This window comes from Leopardus geoffroyi, chromosome D4 (genome assembly GCF_018350155.1).
Source record: "Leopardus geoffroyi isolate Oge1 chromosome D4, O.geoffroyi_Oge1_pat1.0, whole genome shotgun sequence".
Classification (NCBI taxonomy): Eukaryota; Metazoa; Chordata; class Mammalia; order Carnivora; family Felidae; genus Leopardus; species Leopardus geoffroyi.
The window spans coordinates 6,925,299-6,944,160 of NC_059342.1; the positions used below are offsets into that span (position 1 = coordinate 6,925,299).

At 45.0% G+C, this 18,862-nt stretch overlaps 1 protein-coding gene across 1 annotated transcript; it reads left to right on the forward strand.

Annotated features, from left to right (window-relative positions):
• The first annotated feature begins 140 nt into the window (after window positions 1-140).
• Window positions 141-15,491, forward strand: AK3 (adenylate kinase 3). Its single transcript, XM_045469302.1, has 5 exons — window positions 141-453; window positions 6,865-6,984; window positions 7,990-8,162; window positions 8,708-8,826; window positions 12,795-15,491. Exons 1-5 carry the CDS (start codon window positions 303-305, stop codon window positions 12,913-12,915), a joined length of 684 nt encoding a protein of 227 aa, XP_045325258.1. The 5' UTR covers window positions 141-302; the 3' UTR covers window positions 12,916-15,491.
• Window positions 15,492-18,862: the final 3,371 nt, after the last annotated feature.

The following is an 18,862-nucleotide window of genomic DNA, read 5'->3' on the forward strand; positions in this document are numbered from 1 at the left end:
GGCGGCGGCGGGGGGGGAGGGGAGGAGGCGCGGAGGCGCGCCGGCGGGGGTCGCTGAGGCCGCGGCGAGGGCCGCGCGGGCGGGGCGCGCGGGCGGGGGCGCCGGGGAGCCGCGGGGCGGGCGCTGGGGCGGGCCGGGGGCGGGCGGGGCGGCCGCGGTGGCCTTCGCCTCACTTCCGGGAGCGCCCGGGCGCCGCGCCCGCCTTCTGCCGGCCGGCCCCGCACCGCACACCGCACACCCGGGCGAGCGCGCAGCCGGGCCGGATTCCGCAGGGCGCGCGGCCCGGGCCGCTCCCTCCGACCATGGGGGCGTCGGCGCGGCTGCTGCGCGCGGTCATCATGGGGGCGCCGGGCTCGGGCAAGGGCACCGTGTCGTCGCGCATCACCAAGCACTTCGCGCTAAAGCACCTCTCCAGCGGGGACCTGCTCCGAGACAACATGCTTCGGGGCACAGGTGGGAGCCCGGGCCGGAGCGGAGGCGGCGCGGCGTGGCCCGGGTTGGGATTTGCTGGCGGGGATGCGGGTCCCTCGGAAGCTAGACCCCCGGAAACGAGACCCCCGGAAGCGAGACCCCCGGATACGTGTCCGGGTATGCGGGTGCAGGGATTACGGGCGCAGGGTCGCGGACGCAGCATCCCTCTCCCGCTGCCCAGCGGGGCAGATCTTAGCTGCTGAGCAATTGCGCCCCGAAGGCTCCAGCCTCCGGGGGCCGGGGGCCGCTTCCGGCGGGTTATTGGTGAAAGAGATTAGGAATTTAGGACGAGTTCGAAGTTCAAAGATCAAAGTAAACCAATTGCTTGGTTTGTTAGAGAAGCACGTCCAGTTCCAGTCGCTGCTGCTCCCTCGGGTGCTGTGGCCTGATCTCCACGTGCCCTTTAACCTGGAGGACTGAAGTTTGACCTGAAGGGTTTGATCTTCCTTTTTTTTTTTTTTTTTTTTTTTTTTTTTTTTTTTTTGTTACACTGGGATTTTCTGGTTCTGACGTTTCTTCCATAATCTGAAGGCCCGAGTATTTTTCTTAGGCTCGTTGTAGTCACAAAAATTGGCTTAGATCTTTGATACCCCAGAGATTTCTTAGACAGGAAAGCTATTCTTGTGCATAGTTATCGGAAGTTTCGTTTCTCGTGCCAGATAAATTCTGATAACTCAGTGCCAAATCCAGTCAAACTCTATACAGTGGATGAGTTTTATGTCAGTGCAAATCATCTCTTAAGAACCTGCTTTTATGTATTTATGTTTTATTTTTATTTACTTATCTTTTTAAAGTCAGCTCCACACCCAAGGTGGAGCCCAGTACGGGGCTTGGACTCATGACCCTGAGATCAAGACCTGAGCTGAGATCAGGAGTCAGATGCTTAACAGACTGAGTCACCCAGGCGCCCCACGAAAGGTGTTTTTAAAAAGTCAGCAGTAGGATGAGTTTTTTTTCCTCAAAGGTGTTGACCTTTGTTTTCCAAAAAACTCATTTTGAACCCCCTTTTATTTTTTTAAAATGTTTATATATTTTAAGAGAGAGAGAGTGCACGCATGCAACGAGAGCAGGGGAGGGGCTGAGAGAGGGGGAGAGAGAATCCCAAGCAGGCTCTGCGCTGTCAGCCCAGAGCCAGTCTTGGGCCTGATCCCATGAACCATGAGATCAAGCTGAAATCAAAAGTCTGAGGCTTAACCACCTGAACCACCCAGGTGCCCCTGAACCTCCTTTTCACATTCATCTTTTTAAAGTTTTATCTATTTATTTTTGGAAGAGAGAGAGGGAGACAGAGAATACCAAGCAGGGGCCACACTGTTAGCACAGAGCCCAGTTCAGGGCTGGAATTCACAGACCATGAGATCATGACCTGAGCCCGTATCAAGAGTTGGATGCTGGGATGCATGGGTGGCTCAGCGGGTTGAGCGCCCGACTCCAGACTAGGTCATAATCTTGCCGTTCCCTGCTTCAAGCCCCGCATCGGGCTCTGTGCTGACAGCTCGGAGCCTGGAGCCTGTTTCAGATTCTGTGTCTCCCCCTCTCTCTGTGCCTCCCCTACTCAAACTGTGTCTCTCTCAAAAATAAGCAGTAACAAAAAAAAGTTTTTAAAGAGTTGGATGCTTAGCCGACTGAGCCACCCAGGTGCCCCACATGCCCCTGAACCTGCTTTTAAAAAATTATAGAAGTAATGCCTACAGAGGTAAAAGAAGAATTGGGAAAAGGACAGAAGTACATGAAATGAAAAGTAAAATCTCTCATTTCCTGCCTCAGTCCCATTCTTCACAGGGGAACAGGATCTCGTGTTTCCTTTTAGAAATGTGTGTGTAGGGGCGCCTGGGTGGCTCAGTCGGTTAAGCGTCCGACTTCGACTCAGGTCACGATCTTGCAGTCTGTGAGTTCGAGCCCCGCGTCGGGCTCTGGGCTGATGGCTCAGAGCCTGGAGCCTGCTTCGGATTCTGTCTCTCCCTCTCTCTCTGCCCCTCCTCCGTTCATGCTCTATCTCTCTCTGTCTCAAAAATAAATAAACGTTTAAAAAAAAAAGGAAATGTGTGTGTATAACACATACACATACGTGTGTATAGGTATGTGTGTATATAGGTGTGTGTATAACCTACATATCTCTTATTTTATGAAATATGCAATCATACTGTGTATGTATTCTGCACCAGCGTATTTTCACTTTATATCTAGGATGTTTTTCCACATCAAAACATAAAAATCTGTTTCATTCTTGTAATGCTTACTTAGGTATCTATTTGCTGAATATTAAGGTCTGTTTAATCCCCTATTGATGAGCATTTAGCTTATTTTTAGGTGGGATTTTTGTCTGTTTCAAAATGCAGACAAATACGGGAAGAAAAACAACCACCTCGATGTTTTTAGTTCTCTTGGATTTCTCTGTTCAGCACCTAGTCTAGCGAATTGCTGTTTTCATTTTTCTCTTCTAACGTTGATCCTTTAAAACATACAAAATGTTTTGTCATTAGTTAACGCTTCTAAATAAGGTTAAATTGCTTGGCCTGCTTGCTAAATGTTCTTGATGCAACATACTTCAGTAGTTAGGTAACAATAAACAGCCTCACACTAGGAAGGCATAATCCTTAAGGGGCCCTCTGAAAAATAACTCGAGCAGTGAGGTGTAACGATGTGTTTAAAGAACACCTTCAGCAGAGAGTTCAAGTTACCTTAATTTGTGAAAACATAAAAGGTTTTTTAAAGTTAAGTTTAAAGCCTTAATTGGTTTTACTTAATTGTAAACTTTTTTTCAAAATGAAGAAACATTGCTCTTTGTGTATCCTTAACATCCCTTGACGGGCCTGCTGTCCTCTTTCTGGCTCCACAGGGAGAAAGGAGGCTGGAGGGAGGGAAGAGAGCATCATGGGAAAAGGCGTCCAGCTTGCCTCAGGCACCTTCGCATTTTTAATAAGTCTTTTAAAAGGACAGTTCTTTACCAAAGAAAACAAAGTGGAGCTTAGGGAGGCGTTCAGGAGATTGTTATTACAGATGTTCAGTATCTCAGGACTAAGAACATATTCTCAATGAAAATGTTTCTCTTCTAATAGTTTTCTCTTTGAATATTTCTCTCCTTCCTCTCCCTCTCGCTCTCTTTCTCTCTTTTGTGTGTGTGATTGGATCTTTCCCACAGGATCAGAGCCAGAAAAGAGGTGTTGTCTTCTATTGAAAAAAACTATAAGTGAACTATACATACTATAAAGGAAGAAAAACACGTCACAAGACTATACAAAAGAAAATTAAAATCCTCCTAATTACAACACCCAGATACAATTGTAATTAATCCTTTAGTGCCTTATGTGCTTTTTTCTTTCTCTTTTTCTCTGTTGCATTTGTATGTCCAGCAAAACCTTGGTTTGCAAGCATAATTTGTTCCAGAAACATGCCTGCGATTCAAAGCACTCATATATCAAAGTGAATTTCAAGAACCATGGGTGAAATTGTGATCATGTGACGTTTGGCATCATATACTACTCGTTTTGCAAGACATCGCTCGTTTATCAAGTTAGAATTCATTAGAAATGTTTGCTCATCTTGCGGAACACTCCCGGAACAAGTTACGTGCAGTCCAAGGTTCTATTGTATTTGCAAAATTGTTGCATTCTAAATGATTGTTTATATACCTTTTTTTCTCACTTATTTTGAGCATGCTCACATGCCGCGAAGCGGTCTTAAGAATGATATATTTTTTAACATTTCCCTGTTATTTGGACACTTATGTTGTTAACCATTCTTTGCCATAATAAATACCATTACGACTATCCTTGTACATGAATGTTTCGTAGCATCTCTGCCTATACTTATGTCCTTCCAATAGCAAGCCCCTGTTGTGGAGTTTCTATAAATATGGTATTTCATGAGGGTGCTGTGTTTTTGTTTTTGTTTTTTAAGTTTTTTTTTAATGTTTATTTGTTTTTGAGACAGAGAGAGAGAGAGAGAGACAGAGCATGAGCGGGGGAAGGGCAGGGAGAGAGGGAGACACAGAATCCGAAGCAGGCTCCAGGCTCCGAGCTGTCAGCACAGAAACCCACCAACCACGAGATCACGACCTGAGCCGAAGTCAGCTGCTTAACCGACTGAGCCACCCAGGCGCCCTGAGGGTGCTGTGTTTTATAACCTACAGCTGTCATCTATAGCTAAAGTTCATTTTTATTTTTTGAAGTTTATTTATTTTGAGAGAGACAGAGACAGTGTGAGCAGAGGAGGGGCAGAGAGAAAGGGAGAGAGAATCCTGAGCAGGTTGTGAGCTGTCAGCATGGAGCCCAACGCCAGGCCTGAACTCTGGAACTGTGAGATCATGACCTGAGCCAAAATCAAGAGTCGGACGCTTAACCAACCGAGCCACCCAGGCGCCCCTATAGCTAAAGTTTAAAAAGTTTAAAATCAGCCCAGAGGATGTGATAAGGACCCTGGAGACACAAGACAACCTGTTGACAGTAGCAAACCTGTAGTAATGGTGGGCCAGCCCTGACCCTGGAGTCAGGAGACTTGAATCTGACCCTTAGACATTAGGCCAGCCTTCTCACTTAAAGATGAGAAACTGAGTTCAGGAGAGGTTGAAGAATTCGCTCACTAATAAACAACAGTTGCTGGGAGACCAGGATGAACACTCAGGTCTCCTCGAGCGCCAGTTAAACACTTACACTTATGCGGTATTGACATTCAAGAAATAATTTTAGGTAGGCACGATTTTTTAATTTCAAAGTATATTTGAAAAGCAACTAGCACACCAAACCTTTACTTTTATGAACATTATAGTCTGTTCATTTAAAAAGCTGGGTCACTTTAGGGGTGCCTGGGTGGCTCAGTTGGTTAAGTGTCGAGCTCTTGACCTCAGTGCAGCTCGTGATCTCACGGTTCGTGGGACTGAGCCCTGCAGCGGGCTCCATGATGGCAGTGCAGAGCCTGTTTGGGACTCTCTCTTTCCTTCTCTCTCTGCCTCTCCCCTGCTTACAGTGTCATTCTCTCTCTCTCAAAATAAATGAATAAACTTAAAAAATAAATAGAGGCACCTGGGTGGCTCAGTGGTTAAGCATCTGACTTCAGCTCAGGTCGTGATCTCACGGTTTGTGAGTTTGAGCCCCACGTGGGGCTGTCTGCTATTAAATTTTTTTTTATAATGTTTATTTTTGAGACAGAGCATGAATGGGGGAGGGTCAGAGAGAGAGGGAGACACAGAATCTGAAGCAGGCTCCAGGCTCTGAGCTGTCAGCACAGAGCCCAACATGGGGCTCGAACTCACAGACTGTGAGATCATGACCTGAGCGGAAGTCGGAAGCTCAACTGACTGAGCCACCTAGGCACCCCCGGGCTGTATGCTATTAATGTAGAGCCCACTTCAGATCCTCTGTCCCCCCTCCCCACTCTCTGCCCCTCCCTTGCTTGTTTTCTCTCTCTCAAAAATAAACATTAAAACATTAAAATAAATTAACAAAAGAAAATAAAAAGGAAATCATAGGTGTGATTTCATAGGTGTGAGATCGAGCCCCACATTGGGCTCCACACTGAGTGGGGACCTGCTTGAGATTCTCTCTCCAGCTTTCTCTGCCCCTCCCCCACTCTCTCTCTCTCACAATAAACTTAAAAATTTCTATTATTATTATATTTTTTCTGATAGAAAATTTATAAAATACCCAATAGTGTAAATATGTACAAAAATCACATATCACACAGAGATGGCTACTATTTTTTGTTTAATATTTATTTTTGAGAGAGAAAGAGAGAGAACAAGCAGGGGAGGGGCAGAGAGAGGGACAGAGGATCTGAAGTGCTGCGCCGACAGCAGAGAACCCGACTCGGGGCTCAAACTCACGAACCGTGAGGTCAGGACCTGAGCCCAAGTCGGACTCGGACGCTCAGCCAACTGAGCCACCCAGGCGCCAGTGAGGACTACTATTAACGAGTTGCGAGTGGCTTTCCATTTTTTTTTTTTTTTCTGTCTATACATTTGCATTTATATATATTTTTTTTTAATTTTTTTTTTCAACGTTTATTTATTTTTGGGACAGAGAGAGAGACAGAGCATGAACGGGGGAGGGGCAGAGAGAGAGAGGGAGACACAGAATCGGAAACAGGCTCCAGGCTCTGAGCCATCAGCCCAGAGCCCGACGCGGGGCTCGAACTCACGGACCGCGAGATCGTGACCTGGCCGAAGTAGGACGCTTAACCGACTGCGCCACCCAGGCGCCCCGATATATATATATATATTTTTATATAATAGAGAATTTGAAATAGGTGTAGATTATTTTGCAACTTCTGTTGACAATGCACATTATGATATGAGTGTGCTATCCAGAGGTCCTCTTTAGCGGTTTCCTAGGGGGTCTGGAATGGGATAAAACAAATACACCTGCTGATAGGTTTCGTCTCCCTGCCCTGCTGTAGAAATCGGCGTGTTAGCCAAGACTTTCATCGACCAAGGGAAGCTCATCCCAGATGATGTCATGACTCGGCTGGCTCTACACGAGCTGAAAAACCTCACTCAGTGCAGCTGGCTGTTGGACGGTAAGTGGTGTTGGGAGCACCTCAGCTGTCCAGAGTGAGGAGCGGGGGCAGAGAAGGAGCATTTCGTGGCTATGGACGCACGTCTGGTGGGCAGGGGGCCTGAATGCCGCCATCCAGCACCCGAAGACTTGGGCCACTCGTCTTCTCTGGACCTGCTTGTTCATCTGAAGGGAACGATGGGAGTGGACTACACGATTTCTGTGCTCCCTTTAGATGTGACTTGTTCCTTCCCCCTCCTTCGAGAATATTTTATGGTGAGGGAGGGTCACGACAAAAGGGAGAAGGAACGGTGGAGAGTAATTTACAATCCAGCTGTGAACTTTCCCCAGCAAGAGATGTGGTGGAATCCTTGAGGGCAGGTTGATACTCGGGTGTGGGGGGTGGGAGAGAGAGAGAGACAGGTATTTATTTTGAGGAATTGGCTCACATGATGATGGAGGCTGGAGTCCTAAGATCTTCAGGGTGAGCATGCAGAGACCCAAGAGAGCCGATGGGCGATCTGGCTCCAGTCCGAAGGCCAGCAGGCTTGACAGCCAGGAGGAGCTGGCCTCAGTTTGAGTCGAAGGCGGGAAAAAACCGAGGTCTCAGTCTCAACTCCAGGGCAGGCAAGCAGGCAGGAAGAACTCCCCCTTATTTGGAGGGGAGAGTCAGCTCTTTAGGTTTGTTCAGGCCTTGGGTGGCTTAGGCGAGGCCCACCCACATCAGGGGAACAGTCTGCTTCACTTAGTCCGCTGACTTAAATGTTACTCTTATCCCAAAACAGCTTCTCAGACACAACCCAGGGTAACACTTGACCAAGTATCCGGACACCCCATGGTCCAGGCGAGTTGACTCACAGAATTAACCGTCATCCCAATTGCCCTACAGCTGTGATCAGCCTGCCTGGTATTCTTGCTTTGTTTTCGGACTGTTCAACATTAATGAATCCTCTTCCTTCTCTCCCCTCCTCCCCCACTCCCTTCCTCCCCTTACTCTTTTGTCATTGTTGTTGTTGAATTTGTAAAGGTTTTCCAAGGACGCTTCCACAGGCAGAAGCCCTGGACAGAGCTTATCAGATAGACACGGTGATGAATCTGAACGTGCCCTTTGAGGTCATTAAGCAGCGTCTCACTGCTCGCTGGATTCATCCCGCCAGCGGCCGAGTCTACAACATTGAGTTCAACCCTCCCAAAACCGTGGTGAGTGGCTGTGGTGGCACTGGCCCGGCCTCTCACGGAGCAGACGGTCTCTGATTCCTCTTGCCCTCACAGACGGAAGTTCTGTGACGCCTGACCAAAGCTCCAGGGGGACGCTCTGGGGTCACTTGGCGCAGTGGACGAGTCCCGTCCACTCAGCTTGTTGGGAAAGGAGTCCCCAGGAGCGACAGGGGGCTTGGTACTCGTTCAGAAGTATTTGCGGATTTCCTACTGCGTGCCAGGCGGTGTGTGAGGAGTTGGGGTGATAAGGATTAGTGACCACTTGAGAGGGTCTGCAGTTGAGATTCCCAGTCTATAGCTGATTCATTCTGCGTACGTACGAAATTATTTAGAGGCTGGAGATGATCCTGGGGTCTCGTGGCCCTGTGCTGCAAAATGATCTATGTTTGGATTTGCTTCTGTTTACTGAAAAGCACGCTTTTGTGCTTGGTACTTGCACACAGATGTTTAAACATCACTTAGCTGCTTATAAAACTATGCTTCAAAACTGAGATGTTTGGTACCAGCCTCTCCTAACTCTTCCATAGGGCATTGATGACCTGACTGGAGAGCCTCTCATTCAGCGTGAGGACGATAAGCCAGAGACAGTTGTCAAGAGACTGAAGGCGTACGAAGCCCAAACAGAGCCGGTCCTGGAATATTACCAGTGAGTTTGTCGCTCTTCAGAGCTTCTCTTGCGTGATGAAACACCAAGTCGGTTTTCAGTTAACCCATGCTTTCCAGCTGGAATGCTAACATACCAGAAGATCCGATTCAAACTGGTTTGAACGGTAAGGGGGAAATGTAGCGTGTGTAACAGAGAAGTCCCGGAGGTAGGCTGGGCTTCGGTCACCACGAGGTCTGGACAGAATGTTGGCGTTCTCCCAGCTTTCTGTGGGCTTTGTCCTTAGACTCCCCGCATGCTCACACACAGTAGCCAGGAAACAGGCAGGGCGTCCTCTTTCACGGAGGGCTGAGGGGTCAGCTTTCCCCCCAGTGGACAAAAGCCCCACACGTCGTGAAGACTGCACCAATTTGAGCAGCCACTGTGGTCAGGGAGCACCTTGCACCGACTGTTTTAGGCTTAGGTGACCGCTCATTCTGGAGCCGGCCCCTGCTTGGGAAGGAGGAGACTGGCCGGTCCCCACCTGGAACTCGGAGTGGACCGACGTCGCCCGAACTCTGCTGGCAGGTAAAGGGCAGGCTGCCGTGAGCGCTGGGGCTGCGAGTCGAGGAATGCCCGCCACCTGTGCCACTGGAGGGCGCATGGAAGCTTCAGGCGGCTCCCTATCCTCCCCTCGTTTGGCTCACAGTCTTCGAAAGCTTATATTCTCACACAGTTCTGTCCGCTCTTCGGGAAGTTCCTATCCCACAACACCTACGGGAACTCTCCTGGATAAATCTGTGACCCAGTCTCCTTAGTCCGGCTTTCCCTCTGCTTATGGAGGAGGGATCCCTCCCATCCCCTTTCCCTTCACACACGCACTACCTGAACGGTGCTTCAGAGTCAAGACAGCACAGTGTTGTGGTTGGAGCAGACTCTGGAGCCAGACTCCCCAAGTTCACATCCCCGCTCGTTGTTTATTCACCTGGTCTTCACCTCTTGCTTAAATGGGGGTAAGAATAGAGGGTCGAAAGGGTGAGTTACTGTAACTCCTAGGATTGTGTCTGACCCATAGTAAACCCTGTGTAATCGGTGGTGTTGTTGTAATGGGGCAGGTATGCAGCGAAATCGGAAGCAGCAGTCTCCAGACTATTCTAGTAGTACTTTCTGGAGGGCGAAATTACAAGGGCACTTTCTGGGGTCGCTGTTACCCATAACTCCGTGGTTCCTAGAATGAGCTTGTCTCTACTGGTTACCAGCTGTGCGTGTGTGGCCCCGGGCAAGGCATTCAACCTTTGTGGCACACATTCTTTGTGTGTGTCAAGTCAGAGCAATAGTAAACAGTACGTACCGTATAGGGTTATTAAGGGAACTGAGAGAATCCACATGAAGACTTCCCGCAGCCCTGGCACTAATAAATCACTCAGTGGTAGCTGCTATTATTATTCCCTCTGTTGACACCGTGCCAAACGTTGGTCCACGCGGATCAAGGCCGGGCCTCCAGGAAGTTGTATCTGCCATATGTGGGGGAGGCTGAGAGCTGGGTAGATCGTGGTTACCGTACAACGTGCTGTGTGCTGCTATCAGTCAGGAACCTAATTCACACTAACTTTAAGCAAAAGGGGAAAGTATTGTAACCACAAGGTCCAACGATAGTTCCTGTGTCCAGTGTTCAGTGTCCTCAGGCCTCGGTCACACTCGGCTCTACTTTTCCATGTTGGCGGCTTCGATCTCAGGCGGGCTGTCCCTCCGTGAGCCTCTCAACACCCCAGCTTATCTCCTACCAGTTGAGCTACTGAGCAGAAAAGAGAGCGTCTTTGGCAGCAAAAGCCCTCTGGTCGGCACTGATTGGCTCTGATCATGTCCATTCTTGAAGCTGGGAAGTGGGGAGAGTCCCACCCAAATCGCATGGACCTGGTTTGGTGAAGGTGGTGTTTCCCAAAAGGGGTTTTGTTATTCACTCAAAAGTAAGCAGAAGGGAGAAGGCATTGTTGCTGAGCAGATAAGAACCCTGCGAGCCTATCCATGGAGGTAACCACCGGTTACTTCTCTCCCGATGTGGGAAGAGGGGTCGGGAAAGCTGCAGAGAGGAAACATAAGGATCCAGGTCCCTGTCTTAGGAGATAAACCTGGTCTTTCCAGGCTTCCGGCTTTTGCTACCTCTTGCCATTAATTGAAGCTTTTCCTGCTAAACGCCTGCATGCAGAACTAGGGCTGGACTTAACCAAAAACTAAGAGTGGTGTATATGGAATATCAATATGCGTTGATATTTTTATTTATTTTTAATTATTTTTAATGTTTATTTATTTTTTGAGAGAGAAAAAGAGACAGAGCATGAGCAGGGGAGAGGCAGAGACAGAGGGAGGCACAGAATCTGAAGTAGGCTCCAGGCTCCAAGCTGTCAGCACAGGAACCCACGAACCACGAGATCACGACCTGAGCCAAAGTCGGATGCTTCACCGACTGAGCCACCCAGGTGCCCCTGCACTGATATTTTAAATACTGACAGTTGTATTTGGTTTTAAAACTCTTTCAGCAGTGGGACATTTACAGAGTAATTAGGTCTGTGTTAACAAACAGCTTTATGTTCTTAACTCTTTAAACGACCTACAGTTGAAGCAGGTTTTATTACATAGAAATTAAAAGGGCACATGTTCATCCAAGGTACAGCTTTAGGATTGTATACAATTGTATACAATAGGTGCCTGCACTTGTGCCCTCAGTAATTAACTCACTTGTAACACTGGCTTGATTCAGGAGGCCACAGCAGTTAAGAAGCTTGTTCTCTTGAAAGCTTGACAAGATGCCTGTGAATTTAGGAGGGCTTCTAATATGCAGAGACTACACTATTTGCATAGTGCCTTTCCTTAGCAGATGTTTCTTAACCAAGAAAACAGTGGGAATTACTCAAAGTTAGTCTTAACTCTGGCCAATTGTATGAGGTATCGAGAGAGGAATGCTTTTGTCCCCAGGGAAGCCTCTGAAAACCAGGTGAAAAGTTGCAAAGGTACGATGATCCTGTTTTCAGGAAGAAAGCAGGGTTCAGCCTTGAAGACACTGTGTGAGTGTGGGTTGCAGGAGGAGGGTAAGCAAAGAGAGGAATGCCAGCATGTCTGGAGGGAGTCTGTCTTTTGAGGAGCAACCCTGGGATTCTGATCTCACCCCCAGGAGTAAACAGACACTGGCTGCTGGTCTGATGGCAAGCCAGACAAATCTGCCTGGGGAAAAATGGAGAAACACAATAGGAAGCTCAATAAAAACTCTGTATTCCCTTTTCCTCTAAAATGTGAAAGGATAGCATAGAGGAAGAAATAAAACTAGGCAAAAAGAAGGAAGCACAAGCAAGTATTAGACAGCAGTTTTGCAAGTGGGGAAGTAGACAGAGGCAAGGAAAGGTATCTGACAGGCCCCGTGTTGGGGAGCTACTCCGTTTGTGATCTGGGCTGTTACTTTCTAAACACACAGTTGTATCAGTAACAAAAGGAATCTGAGCTCCAGAAAGGATTAAGTGAGCCAGTATATTTAAAACACTGAGCACATACTCAATAAATAAGTGCTACTATTTTTCAAGTGACTGTTTCCATAAGCCAGAGGGCATAGCTGAAACTAAAATCTAGGTTTACCAACGCTAAGCCAATGCCTCTTTCTCTGGATCACAGCTTACTGAGACCCCTAAATCCACTTTTTTTTTTTTTTTTTTTTAAAGTAAACTCTACCCCTCAAGGGCTTGAACTCACCACCCTGAGATCAAGACTTGGATGTTCTACCGACTGAGCCAGCCAGGCGCCCCTCACATCACCATCTTTGAAGAATCACTTTGAGGGGCACCTGGGTGGCTTAGTCATTAAGCGTTTGACTCTTGGTTCCTGCTCAGGTCATGATCTCATGGTTCGTGGGTTTGAGCTCCGTGTCAGACCCTGCTCTCTCTCTCAAAATAAATCAACATTTAAAAAAAGAAAACAACAACAATCACTTTGAAAAAGCTCATTAGTTAGAGTCACACCTGTGTTTTTCTGTTTGTCATCTTTAGGAAAAAGGGGGTGTTGGAAACATTCTCCGGAACAGAAACCAACAAGATCTGGCCCTATGTCTATGCTTTCCTACAAACAAGGGTTCCGCAAGCAAACCAGAAAGCATCAGTTACTCCATGAGGAAAAGTGCATAAAACCAGTAAGATGAGCAGGGCTCCTCGTCCGCAGCCTGCCATGTATGAATTTTTTTGAAAATTGTATTAGTTTCAGTTGTACTGATTTTATTCTGGAAATTAAGGATGTGTCCAATGACGAAGATTCATATTTCCGTCCAATGTGTTTTATCCACTTATCTTCTATGGGCATGCAATTAAAAAATATCAGATATGTCTTAACTTCTGAAAATTTGTCTAAAGGATAATTAAAAGAGCAATCGGAAATAACGTAAGTTTTGCTCAGAAGAGCAAGTGATACAAATTTTATTTTTCTGGAAAAGCTAATAAAAAAAATTCCACGTCACTCTGGAAAGTATCTCATGAGAGAAATTTGCATAGACTGTTGCCCAAAAAACGGCATCACTAGCATTATGGTACATGGTTTTGTGAGACACTAGGTCTATCAAATTCCAGAAAACAACTGGAAACGCGCACTAGTTTCAGGATGCAAATTCACTGCTGCCTTTATACTAAGAAACTTACAAGCATAGCCATTTTTGCTGTATTTGTCGTTAAACATACCTTCAGTTTACTCAGAATTTTCAGTCTGCTATACAATTGTATTAAACTAGCATATAGGAAAATACTACTTTCCTATGACATGTTGTCTTTTGAGAATACGTGTCCTGAGGAAAATGTTAGAAAGTGACCCTAGAAGTTCTTGCAGAAGCACCGAAGTTGAACTGTCCACAGAAAATGTCATTACAGTCTTATGTTTCTGGGTGTTACTCAGGTTAAGAAATATGTGCTACTTGCCAGAAATATGACCTACTTGCCAGTTTCTGATCAGTGTGTAACCTCTGCATTGAAGAGTAACCAGTTAAAGTACAAAAAGAAAAGCAAAGCCACGGCCCGAAGTGAAGTAAGCATACTTGGTCATCAGGAAGTAGGAACAGGTGTGCCTGGGGAGCATTCCCTTGACAGAGGGAACAAGCCTAATTAGTAATCAGGTGTAGCAATTAAGAAGGATTTACCTGAAAGGCTGAAAAGGACCGGGAAGGTAACCGAGTTTGCTGAAGTTCTTTGTTCATCAGAGAAGCGGACACCTCGCTTTCCCTGCTGCCCCGTCGTCTGGCAGGAGAACTGTGTTTGCATGCTGGGCCGCCATCTAAGAGTGATGACAATTTGGTTTCTTCGCGGGGCAGCAAGGATGCACGCTTCTGTCCCGTGGCCTGCTGGGAAGAGCGGGGCGATGAGGCGGAGGGGAAACCCAACCACATCTTCAAGGGCATATTTACTCTTCTTTTACCTGGTGCTGAGTCAAGCGAAACGAGTCCTCGTACAAGCGGTTAACTGCCTGTGAACATTTGGCCCAGTTTATTCCAGGCGCTTAAAATACACTTGACAGCAAATTGTTCTTTATTCTGTAGGGAGAAACTCTTCTCTTTCGATTTTTAAAAATTCAATGTTAATCTTTCAGAATGGACCAAGGCTTTTAACAATAGTAAGCATTTCTTTACAAAAGTTTCTACGATGCTTTATTTGAATGTTAATATTATGTGCTTTCTAAAACGGTTGTGAACTACTAAGCTTAGGAATTATCACTGGGTTAGCAGGTACATGAGTATTAATGTTCTACAATAAAAGTGAATTTTAGAACTGTGGGTATTACTTTGTGTCCAGCATTCCACAGGGCTGACTCCATCCCACCCTTCTGTCCTGCTGCCCTGATGTCTCCCGCGCTTCCGAATTAGTGACTACTTTCTAATAATTGTCTTAAAATTAAAACTACGTCTTAAACCAGTACAGAGGCTGGTTTCATTTTAAGCTAGATCTCCTGCTGTAGTATTGCAGGCATACTGGACACACTTGGATTTGGAACTCAAAAAGGGGCAGAAGTACATGGCTATTGGAAGTAAGACCTCTTCCTGTAACCACTCCCTCCCCGCCTCAGAACACGTAACCGGAAGTTTTGCACGTACGTCCATTACTTTGGGAAGTGTTCGCACTATTACTTTTTTGCTTTATTAAAGCAAATAAAGAGAACTTGTTTTACGCCGAGTTGATGTCATAGACAGTTCTGATGAAGACTGTCATTGTTGAAAAGCTCAGTGACCGTCGTCGTGATTTAAATGCCACATGGAAGTATGTCCAGAGCTGAATGCCAGGGCGAGGAGAAGCTGCCGTGCCTTAGTTAAACTGGTGAGGACAGTACCTCAGCCCACGACCCTGTGTTCTGGGGTACCCGTCGTTCTGGTACACCTCTCGTAAGCAGAATGTGCTGTGGGAAATGCAAATTGGCAACACCATCTGCAAATATTCTCCATTTCTCTTTTGAAATGGGTTAAATACTGGCTCAAAGTTTTAAACCCCAGTCCATAGCTATTTTCCAGCCAGGTATTTACAATGGCATTCCAGCAAAGTATCTGAGACATTCAATAGTCTGTGACAAAACTCATGTTAACAACAAATCATGGTGATTACAGACCTGAAATTGCTGTTAGTACCCACAACCAACATCAAGAATAAATTTGTATTTAAAACATGTTTCTAAGTTGTGTCGTCTTGTTGACAAAATAAATAGCTTTCTTAACTTTGCAATTCAAGATTTTGATTTTGGAAGTTACTAGTTTAAAATGTTTAAAGCACGGTAAAAGCCAATATGCTCAGTAGAGTGCATACCTGACTCCTTGTTTTTGTTTTTTTGTAAACTAACGATCACGTTTTCCCATATATGTAGCACTGGGTAAAGTTAAATTGTCATGCCAAATTGTATTTTGGAAGGATTTTACCAGAGGAAATCAATTTGATGATGTTTCGTATTTTACCAAAAGACTCCTAAGTGTTTGAATAGTAAACAGCAGGAAGAACCATGCTGTTTTAAGAAACCAAGTGAACGATCCAATAATTTTATCATTTTCATACTCAGAAAAAAGTTCAAATCTAATTCTTCAAGGCGTATGAGAATGGTTTTGACTTCACTATTACATGCTAAGCAATTCATAATCAACATTTTATTCATGTTTGTAACCGCCCCCCCCCAACCCCCCAACCCCCCGCCATCAGCTTAAGCAAGCAAACAAATACCTCTTCGAGGAGTCTGCTTTTCGGAGACCTGTGACGTGGTAACAAACGTCCACTATGGAAATCAACGCAAAGGATTTTCAGGGTTTTAAAATGCGTATCACATAGATGCAAAACCGAAATGAACAGCCTTAAGCTTAAATTTGACAAGTGCACCTCTGTCCGGAATCAGTTTAAGAATTGAAATACGTGACTGATTTTTGAGAATAGTAAACGGACATCTTTATTTTTCTCAAAAAATACCCCAAGGTTAACTTCAGGATCACTTTGTCTCAATCTAGTTTTTTCATCCTGTAAAAAAAAATCCACTTATTAAACCAGATTCATGTTCTTTGGTCAGCCCGTTATTCATTTTTTTTTTTAAGTCTATTTATTTTGAAAGAGAGAAAAATAATCCCTGCAGGCTCGGCACCATCAGCGCAGACTGATGTGGGGCTTGAACCCAGGAAACGTGATATCATACCTGAGCAGAAATCAAGAGTCGGATGCTTAACCTACTAAGCCACCCAGGCACCCCACGTGAATTCACTTTTAATGTTTATTTATTTTTGGGAGACAGAGCGTGAGCAGGAAAGGGGCAGAGAGAGAGGGAGACACAGAGTCCGAAGCAGGCTCCAGGCTCCAGGCTGTCAGCACAGAGCCCGATGCGGGGCTTGAACTCACAAACTGTAAGATCCTGACCTGAGCCGAAGTCGGATGCTTAACCGACCGAGCCACCCAGGCGCCACGTCATGTTAATTCCCTTTTAAAGGGGGAACAGGACTGTTAAAGAACACTCAGTTTTCCTAAAGGTAAGTTATAGGACACTGTGAGCTTATTACACAAAATTTGAAAGAGCCCACTAATGGTGTAACTGGATGAGAATGTTACCCCTCTCTATCTCATAGAGAATAATTTTAAATTCGTATTCTCCCCACTACCATAGATAAAATGACACGGAGTTAGCAGGCAGTAAATGGAGTGGTAGCAACCCAATTAAAAAAAATCTTTTGTCAGAAGCTTACTTTTACCAAATGAAACAAAAGTCTTTGATGGATCCTTTCAGTCATCTGTTGGGACATTTCATCTGTCTGGACAGCCCACCAAAGTTCATTTTGAAATGTGAATTATCCCCTTGCTTAGTACACTCATTATTTCTTAAGAAACAGAGAAGAGGACATTTTTCTTAAAAGTAGTTTGTGGTACTAAAGCAAAATAAAGAAAAATAAAAAGTGTCAATTTACTGTGCTCAGTACTAACCTCAGTACTAACGTACTACTAAATATGTGAAAGTTAAAGTCTTTAAGTGCAAATTATGGCACTCCTCAGTGGTTCCCAGAATAAACCCAGTCACACTTACATACAAAACCCAGAACACTTCCCTTGGAATGTAAAAAAAACAAACAAACAAAAAAAAACATTATATATATATGTGTATATATATATATATATATATATATATATATATATATATGTATATATATATACATACACACACACACACACCTGGAAGTTACACCTTAAATAGTTCTTCCAGAATTCCTGTTTCAGAGAACAAAACCGAACAACCCTTCAGGATTAGCTTATTCAGTGTGCTGATCACTTCTCTCCTACCGGTAGTCAGTCCTTAATACCTTTAACTTAAAGGCGGCAAATGAAATCCAAAACAATCTGGGTGCTTCCAGGCAAATCCTGGGGAAAAGTGGAGTTGAGGAATGGAAAGTAACGGCTCAAGAAACATGTCAGTGAAATCAGGGATTTCGCTCCTGTGTCTATTCTCTATTTGACAGGAAGGGAAAACAAGAGCTTGCTCCAGAATAGAAAAAAAGAAAAAACTTCTACTAACTAGGTCATTAATTTAAAAAAAAAAAAAAAAAAAATTACAGGCTGATGAATATTACCATATAAATTAGTCAAACATTTTATTATAGCGTATATATTTATATCAAAAGCACAAAGTTTTATTCTGAAAACCAGGAAGATTGTGATGTTCCAGAAGTGTGAGTCAGTAATTCCAGTCCATTTCTACTGGTGCCACATGCCTTATCACCTCAGCCAAACCAAGGTGCAAACGAGGCTACGGTCACAGGTCTGATCACCATACGGGTCCCTTAGCATTAGCGGTTTCTCAAACTGAGACACGGACTCCCAATCCCAGTCAGCCGTCTTCCAGATGTGTGCTGCTGCTCTCAGTGGGACTCAGCCACAGACCACACTCAATACACACCGAAGCCCACATTCCCCTAAGTCCGAAGATTCATCCTCAATAACAAGGACAGCACAAATAGCACTGTCATCTACTTCCAAATAAAACGAGTCATCACATGCCCTGGCACATTTGAAGTGAATTATATAGGAAGTAGTAAAGCTCAGAAGCATTCTATGGTAACTGACCTAAGGACAGCGAGGACAAATGTGGTAAAAGCCATCATTCCCGACAAGGATCACCAAATTCCTAGAAGTAAGTAGTTGGGCAGCTCGAGGCAGTGAGGTCTTCAAGAGTTCTCCTGCCTTTTAAAAAAGTCCTTGGGCTACATAAAGAATGAAACAAACAACCATGATTTTAAAAATCAGAATATTCTTCCTGTTTGTTCTTATAGGCCATTAGTATTCTTTTAAAACTTGCTCCCTGAGAGATCCCAAACTATGTCAAGAAATTAAGAGTGAGCTTGAAGTTATCTTATTAAAAAAAAAATCTAGGTTAGCTTTATCACTTTTTATATTACTATAACCCTTAATATTAAAAAGTCAACAGGATAAAATTAACTTCTAAGTAATACAGTCTTGAGAATACATAGGGGGTATAGTCAGTATCTATATAAAAATGGTATTATACTCAAAGATTTAACTGATGGTGTCGAAAATACAAATGTAATATTATTTTAAAGGGAAAGACTTTGTTTTAATGT